Genomic DNA, 8,597 nt, shown 5'->3' with positions numbered 1-8,597 from the left:
CTACACTTTTGTTGGATGATGAACACATTGCGTAGGATTACACGAACCCTAAATGCCGGAGTTAACAAGCTCCACAATAATGCTCATGTTTAAGTAACCTTATAGTGTAAGATAGATCAAAGGACTAAACCAAGTACTAACATAGCATGCACACTGTCACCTTCATGCATATGTAGGAGGAATAGATCACATCAATATTATCATAGCAATAGTTAACTTCGCAATCTACAAGAGATCATGATCATAGCATAAACCAAGTACTAACACGGTGCACACACTCGTCACCTTTACACACGTGCAGGAGGAATAAAACTACTTTAATAACATTGCTAGAGTAGCACATAGATAAATTGTGATACAAACTCATATGAATCTCAATCATGTAAAGCAGCTCATGAGATTATTGTATTGAGGTACATGGGAGAGATGAACTACATAGCTACCGGTACAGCCCCGAGCCTCGATGGAGAACTACTCCCTCCTCATGGGAGCAGCAGCGGTGATGAAGATGGCGGTGGAGATGGCAGCGATGTTGATGGAGAAGCCTTCCGGGGGCACTTCCCCGCTCCGGCAGCCGTGCCGGAACGGAGACTCCTGTCCCCGGATCTTGGCCTCGGGATGGCGGCGGCTCTGTAAGGTTTCTGTGGTTTTCGTCAATCGTATCAGGGTTTTCGATCCAGGGGCTTTATATAGGCGAAGAGGCGGCGCATGAGGGTCGAAGGGGCGACGACACCATAGGGCGGCGCGGCCAGGGCCTGGGCCGCGCCGGCCTATGGTCTGGGGGCCCAGTGCCCCCCCTCTGGTCCTTCCCGGGTGTTCTGGATGCTTCCGGTGAAAATAGGAACTTGGGCGTTGATTTCGTCCGATTCCGAGAATATTTCGTTACTAGGATTTCTGAAACCAAAAACAGCAGAAAACAGGAACTGGCACTTCGGCATCTTGTTAATAGGTTAGTTCCAGAAAATGCACGAATATGACATAAAGTGTGCATAAAACATGTAGATAACATCAATAATGTGGCATGGAACATAAGAAATTATCGATACGTCGGAGACGTATCACCACCCGAGGCTGCGGCGGCGCACGGAGCAGCGCCTCCTCCCTGAGGCGCTGCTGCCTCTCCTGCCAGGCGCGGCGCCTGGCCTCCTGGCGGCGCCGCTCCTCTGCGCGGCGCCTGGCCTCCTGCCGCCGCTGCGCCTCGCGGCGCTCCTCGCCGGCGCGGCGCCGGCCTCCTCCCGCCGCGCCGCTTCCTCCTCCTCCCGTCGCGCCTGGCGGGCCTGGGCGTAGAGCTCCCAGAGCTCCGCTTCCTCCTCCGCCAGACGCGCCGCCTCCTCCATCTCGGACGTTCGAATGGCCGCCTGGAGGTGCGGCCATTTCTCGTCCTCCTCCGCCACCGAGATGAGCAGCGCGGCGCGGAGGTCCGGGTCCTCCTCCGAGGACTCGGGCTTGGGCTCGAGCAGCAGCGGCGGTGGTTGCGGAAATGCCGCGCCGCCGCGGGCGGCCTCTCCGATGTGGAGGCCGCCTGGGTTTCCGCACGATGGCCGCGGCGCCGGCGGACGACGCCGGCTGCTGCTCGCCTCGTCGTCGTTGGCTCCGGCGAAAACTCGCTTCGGGGCCATGGCGGCGGTTTCGCTGCGGGAGTGGAGTGGGGACTGGAGTGGAGGGCCAGATCCCCTCCAGTCCCCATTTAATACCCCCCGGGTCACCAACAGGTGGGCCCAAAGGAGACGAGGCGACGGACGCCCGGACGCGAGCGAACGCCGCGTGCCATCCGCGGCCACGCAAACCTAGCCCAGATTTGGGCCGGGTTTGCGTCGTTCCGGACGCCGCGGCCGTCCGCTTTTGCGGTGCGTCCCCGCGCTGGGCCGCGTTTTTGTCCGGCTCGACCCAAATGAACGCGCGGGCGCGGTTTGGGTCGCGCGGTTGGAGATGCCCTGAGTACGTGACGACGATGGGATATTGCCGGTGTATGACCTGGAGTTTGACAGGGACTGGTCGACGGCGGCGAAGAGACGAGCTGAGCCGCCGTGTCACTCTCGCTCCGGCCGTCAGGTAGCGTCAGAGCGGCTGCTTCCATTCGGAAGTCGCCTGCCTGCGCTCACCCTGAGTTTTGACCACAGTAATCAAAAGTACCGAGGCAAGAAAGTCCCACTGCTTTGTTTCTAGGTAAACACGTCCGAATGTTGATTTCACTTCTTTTTCCAACCGGCGTTGGACAAGTTCGTCCCACCTCCGCCGGTTCACCTTTGCTACAGGATGTCAACATGACTCTTTCCCTTTCCGCCCTACGTTGAGCAAATTGTCTCAGGTCAGACAGCTACACATGTTAAGCAGCATGTGCACCTTTAGTAACAGTAGAATGTGTAACTTAGCATTTCCATCTTCTGTGTATAAATGAGATTTTCATACTCTAAAACTTGATCAACTTCGAAGCTCGAAGGGTTTTCTTATCAGACAATGGAACATTGCAAATCCAAAAGTCAAATACCAAGACTCCGCCTCGTCCTAGCACAGTACAATCTTGTTTCTTTTGTAGACCCTGTTTTGATCGATGAGATGAAGCTTTGACCAACAATTGCGCTGCTAATTTTCTGTTTACAACATATACATAGTTGGAAATGTTATTAAGTACTTTCACATAACAATGTAATGCCCCCCACAAAAAGGATGCAAATCTAATGCCATTAAGTTTATGTTATATAATTAGTATATTAATCATGTAATTAGTTATCGAAGACCTGACATAGAAAATATGCAAAACCTATCCCCTCATATCGGCAAATAAGGGAGCTGCTGACTGAAGGGCTCCGCTACTAGTCACCTTTTTATGTGTGCCATTTTTCTTTTGCTTGTACTATTTAGGTTTACATTTTTTATTTCTTTTTTCAAAATTTATTACTCCCTCAGGTCTCTTTTAAGTGACTCAGATTTAGTACAACCTTTTACTAAATTCGAGTCAATTAAAAAGGCCCGGAGGGAGTAACTTATTTCATGATGGTATGGTTTTTTATTTGTTTTCCTAATTTTATTTTTTCCATTATTTTCATTTTAATACATAAAGCGATTTAAAGATACATAAACCATTAATTTCTATTTGTATGAACATTTTTATTATATGCGGAGTATAGAAATAACGTTCTATAACACATGAAATTTTTTGTGATATGTGTGAACACTTTTTTATGTCAAAATTTATTTAGATGTATGTGAGCATTTATGTTTTACAACACATAATTTTTTTTTATTTCTAAACATGCTACAAAAAGGTGATAGAAGTTCCTAGATTTATGAAAAATCTATACATGTTATAAATCATATATAAAATCCATCAGGCAGATCAAGCTCTATTTGCTAAACGTGAAAACTTTCTGGTGAAAATAGAACCTTAGAAAAGACCAGAACCATAAACAGGCCATGCCCCCAGGCTAGCCCATGTATGTGGGCTTTAAGCAACATATTTACTCCGTATCGTATGTTCCTCAAAAAATGTACTCCCTCTGTTCTATATTAGTTATGGATGATTTAGTATAAAGTTGTACAAAACAAATGACAACTAATATGAAATGGAGGGACTATGCATCACTTGAAAGATTCCTATCGTAGAATCGCTCAGGTAGCTAGGCAAAAAAAATCAATGGGTGTTACTCTAATTTTGTTGGCTCAACTTTGTTTTTTATAGTTTGATTTGTTCCATTCTCTCTCTCTTCATAAAAGTTTATGTTTCTACGCATCTAACGGCTGTGGAAGCACCCACAGCCATGCTTGGGTGTACAAATGTATTTCCGTCTGTTGAGTTCACACATTTTTACTTGTTTTTCCTCTCTACCATCTTTCCTTTTTAAACCATGTTTTACATATTTTTCATGGTTTTTTTTTGTTCCATTTGGTTTGATTTGTTTTCTTATTGTGTGGTTATGTTCCACGCGCACTATTTTTCATATATATAGTTATGATTTGTTTCATTAGTGCTAACTTTTTGTCGCAAATACTCCATTTTTTTCTCCAGTTAGTAGTCCTAAGTTGTTTCTCATGTATTCAACTTTTGGGTTTGCATGATCTACATATATTGGTGCTAATGGTTTGTTCTAGACAGTCCATTTTTTTTTTTGTTCTAACAGAAGTCGTGATTCATTTCTGATGTGTCTATTTTTTTCTACATGATCTATTTTTGATCCTCTTGTACCGTGTTTTATTTCATGTGCTCTACAATTTCCTTTAACTTTGTCCATATTCTAGTTGCACATGTAGTCGTACTTCGTTCCATGGATGCCACTATTTTATTTCCACTTAGACTAGTTCCCTTTGAACTCATGATTTGTCCCACGGTCACTAATATTTTTCCGCGTATTTGATTGTTTTGTTTGCATGTATACATGATTTGTTCCTTGAACTCTATAATTTTTACCAAGTTGTAGTGTGATTTTATTTCATTTACATTAATTTGTTGTTCCCTATGTAGAAGAATTTTGTTCGTCAGATGTTGCATTTCTTGTTCCACTTACAGTTGTTACGAACTGATCAGATGAAGTGCTGATTGATTTAGTCCCATGCAGCTAGTCCAAGGATATTTTGACGTGTTTATATAGCCCGTTATGCCCGAGAAAGACAAAGGCGTGTTTGGAGAAAATGAATGATAAAATGGGACAGCTTGTTGGATGGGTTGTTGTGTAATTTGGCTAGGCCTAGTGGATTGTATGTTCGGGCGGCTGGGAGGAGGACCCTATATTGTGTTCTCTCTTTTCGACATAACTACAAAGCTACAACAGGCTGTTGTCGGTGCAATTGCATCTGCGTTGAAGACAATGTTAGAGTAGTACTTATAACTCGAAAAAAAATCTTTAGGCCTCGAGAACTCTAGGGAGCTTTGTTTCTGAAAATTTTGAAAAATAAGTCAGAAATTCTGAAAAACAAGCACCTATACTTGTCTAGCATGTGTACCAAAATTCGTCAACAATTGTTTTCCCATATGTAGTCCACCGTACAAAATGTCAAGAGCAAAATCAAGTTTCTCTTGACCTTTTTGGGAACCACAATTTTGATTTTCTTTCAAAATCCCGAGATTCGATAACACTATAGGACACTCTAGGTGTGTAGTAACAATGGCGAAAAAGAATGAAAGATGCATATCAAGAAATTTCTCTTTTTTCTTCAATAGTTTTTTACCTTTTGGTTGCCAAAATATGATGGTAGAACCCATAAATGTGCCGTAGCACTAGATTTTTTTTGCGGACATGGACGTGGAGGTGGAGCATGTGAGATTCTAGTCTGAATCGCACATTTCAAAATCTTCTACTACCTCTGTCCATAAGAGGATATCGAAAGTTTATCTAAATTCAAAAGCATCTAGATGCTTTTTAGTGTATACATACATCTTAACTTGAACAACCTTCGTCTTTTTATGGACGGAGGGAGCAGGTTTTGGCGGATGCCTTTGTTCTTTTCTGGAACATCAGTGATCGGTGCAAGTTGTTTATCTCTCTCACTTGCATTTTTATCTCAGCAAACGTTACATGCATGTGTAACAATGCGCTTGTAACCACAGCCGACAAAACAACTCTCTAGCTAGAGGAAGAAGCGCAATTGCACAACCAGAGCCAACCAATGGCTCGAAGTTTGAAGCCTAATTGACCGTGGATGGATGAACGAATGAATGTTCGGTGTCTCGTCATTTCCCTGTCAACGCCTCCGTCTGAATTTTTAGGCCCATGTATCTGTTCGATCAAATTTCAGCGAAACAGAGAGAGGCAGATGATCAACGAATTCCGTCAGAGGCTCACAGCAAAATGCAGAAGTTTTCAGGCAGAAAGATGTTTACCTGCCGAGCATCATGACGGTGGCCTGCGGGTTGGTGCCGGGGGAGTACTTGAATGTGGAGCTGTCGACGACGCGGAGCCCCTCGACGCCGATGACCCGGTAGTCCTGGTCGACGACGGGCCCGACGTGGCAGCCGCCGTGGTAGTGCCAGATGGTCATCACCGTGTCCCGGCAGTACTGCTGCAGCGGCCTGGTGTCCCTGGGGTGGCGCGGCAGCAGGTTGAGGAAGTTGGCGAGCTTGGCGCGGTCGAAGGCGGCGTCCATGGCGGTGGCGTTGGCGTAGGTGAACCGGGAGAATGCCCGCGACCGCACCACCCGCTCGATGGTCTCGATCCCGCGCACGCACCGCTCCACGTCCTTGGGGTCCTTGAAGTAGTTGAACGTCACCGCCGGGTTCGCGCGCGGGTCCGTCGACCGCAGCTCGATGTGCCCCGTCGACAGCGGGCCCAGGATCTTCTCCAGGATGAAGCCGCCCCGGAAGGCTCGCCTGTCCAGCACACGCATCGCGTCCGCCGCCCGCCGCATCGCCTCCGGCGTCCTCTCGCTCGGCGGCAGCGTGCCCAGCTGCCCCGTCTGCAAGGTCACCGCCAGTGTCATGCCATTGCCACGTTTGAAGTTTGGACAAGGTGTCAGCCTGTGAGGACGTGCGACGGTGCGTACCATGGGGGAGAACATGCCGAAGGTGTGCGAGCGGCGGCGGACGCCGCTGGCATGGAGGGGGATGCCGAACTGTGAGCCGCTGACGCCCTCGATGAAGCTGCCGAAGCGGGTGACGCCGACGATCTGGACGAGGGAGAGCGTGACGGGGACGGGCGACGGGACGAACACCGAGTTCATGGGGTTGTCGGCGACGCCTTGCCCGACCATGGGGTGGTCCATGACGGCGCGGATGCCGTGCTTCTCCAGCTGGCCCCGCGGACCGACGCCACTCAGCATCAGCAGCTGCGGGCTCCCCAGCGTCCCCGCCGCCAGGATCACCTCGCTCTTCCCGCCGCCCCGCAGGTACACGCGGTGCTGCACCCCCATCGGGTCCGTGAACACCACCCCGTACGCCACCGGCTTCGCCGACCCCTCTGCACGCACACATTTCCATTTCAGTACCTGCATAGAGCGAGCAATGCGTGCGCATGTAGTTACGTACCTATGTGGCGGAAGAGGATCTGTGACACGGTGGCGTGGAGGAACACGGTGAGGCGCCTGGGGTTGGCGGTGCGGAGGAAGTCGGCGGCGGTGTGGCGGCGGCCGGTGCTGTCGAAGATGGTGCCGCCGATCTTGGTGCCAGGGACGTGGTTGAACGTGTACCCATTGTCCGGCGTCACGCCGGCCTGGAGGAGGCCCTCCCGGAGCGCGCACTGCCACTTGGGCACGTCGGGGCGGAACACCAGCTCCTTCTCCACCCACCGGTACGACGCGTTCACCAGCCGCGCGTCCCACCCGGCGGCGCGCACGTACTCGCCGCTGGCGCGCGTGTAGAAGCCGGCGTTGAGGCAGCTCCCGCCGCCGAGCACCCGCGCGCGGGCGTTCACCACGCCGTCCTCGGACACGAACCGCTGCGCGGGGGAGCGCGGCGACGTGTCCGCCAGCGCGTCCGCGAAGTGGTACTCGCTGGAGACGTTGCGGTTGCCGTACGGGTAGCCGCCGCGCTCCAGCAGGAGCACGCGCGAGTGCTCCGACAGCGTCGCCGCCAGCGGGCACCCCGCCGTGCCGCCGCCGACGACGATGTAGTTGAAGTGGGACACCAGGGGCGCGTCCCGCGCGTGCCGCACGAACCGGAAGTTGTACCGCTGCTGTCTCTGGTCCTCCTCCTCGCCTCCTTTGTCCTCTCCCTGCTGCGCGGCGGCTGGTCTGAGGCAGAGTGAGAGGACAAGTGTTGCTGCCACGGCTAGTAGAGAGCCACGATGGCCAGGCGCCGCCATGGATTTCGTCAGAGTAATCTTCGCCGCCGTTTGCTGGCAACGTGTCGGATTTGTTTATATAGATTGGGACTGATTCGATTAGATAAAAGTTAGCTGCCAATTAGGGGCGCTGATATGTGCTGATTCCTAGTGCAAAGATGAGCCCCGAGGGATCCGGCCGGGTGGTGATAGAAAGAACAGCGGCGTCCTCGAGAGCCTTTGCATGCGGGCTAAAGTAATTAGACTTTTTAAATTGATTGACACTAGTAATAAGTTATAATAAGTACTGTAAGTACAGTATAATTACTACGATCAGTCGTTGTGATCAGATGTAGTAGAAGACGAGCTATCATTACTACGATCAGTCGTTGTGATCAGATGTAGAAGACGAGCTCTAAACACAGGGTTGATTAAGTGAGTAGGCATAACCAATGGTGGGTCGATCTCCACGTGTGAGGACAAGTGACCTAGAGCAGGTCTTTGCCAAGTGTCTCCACAGGTAAGGGAAGACACGGCAAAGACTGCAAATGGACCATGGCTAGATCTTTGCCGAAGGTTGAGCCTTTTGGACTCCATCTGCTGCGGCCCGGAGGGATGTGCTTTTTATTTAGCAAGAGGTTTTTGGTTGGCTCTAAGCAAAGACAACTTTTGTCGTGTGCCCCGGTGTTTGGCTCTCAGCAAACACAAGGACACAAGAGGCAAACGCCCAATTTTTTGTAGTGTCATAAGTGCTGGAGATAGTATTAGTTTGATTGATGAGAACACTAGCTTGTTGCAGAATTCGCTAATCAGATCAAAATTTCTCGCGTCCTAATGCAGATGCATTTTTAGTTGTTCCTTTGCGAGCAAACTGGGAAGAAGATGTATTGGCAAGAAACTTATAAAGGA

General features: G+C 50.0%; 1 protein-coding gene across 1 annotated transcript; it reads right to left on the bottom strand.

Moving 5' to 3' along the window:
* Window positions 1-5,665: 5,665 nt before the first annotated feature.
* LOC124694464 (protein HOTHEAD-like) lies at window positions 5,666-7,730 on the bottom strand. Its single transcript, XM_047227449.1, has 4 exons — window positions 6,953-7,730; window positions 6,475-6,878; window positions 5,816-6,387; window positions 5,666-5,711 (listed from the first exon to the last, which is right to left on the bottom strand). The coding sequence occupies exons 1-4, from the start codon at window positions 7,728-7,730 to the stop codon at window positions 5,666-5,668; spliced, it is 1,800 nt and encodes a 599-aa protein (XP_047083405.1).
* Between the last annotated feature and the right edge of the window lie 867 nt (window positions 7,731-8,597).

Source organism: Lolium rigidum, chromosome 3, assembly GCF_022539505.1.
Source record: "Lolium rigidum isolate FL_2022 chromosome 3, APGP_CSIRO_Lrig_0.1, whole genome shotgun sequence".
Lineage (NCBI taxonomy): Eukaryota > Viridiplantae > Streptophyta > Magnoliopsida > Poales > Poaceae > Lolium > Lolium rigidum.
This window is presented reverse-complemented; position numbering and strand designations above follow the sequence as displayed.

Bases quoted from the DNA above. Each gene is read 5' to 3' on its own strand.
- LOC124694464 (XM_047227449.1), bottom strand. From the start codon at position 7,730: ATGGCGGCGCCTGGCCATCGTGGCTCTCTACTAGCCGTGGCAGCAACA. The intron at 6,879-6,952 runs CGTAACTACATG...CAGAGGGGTCGG, and splicing joins CCTCTTCCGCCACATAGGTA to CGAAGCCGGTGGCGTACGGG. The intron at 6,388-6,474 runs GTACGCACCGTC...GTGACCTTGCAG, and splicing joins TCGGCATGTTCTCCCCCATG to ACGGGGCAGCTGGGCACGCT.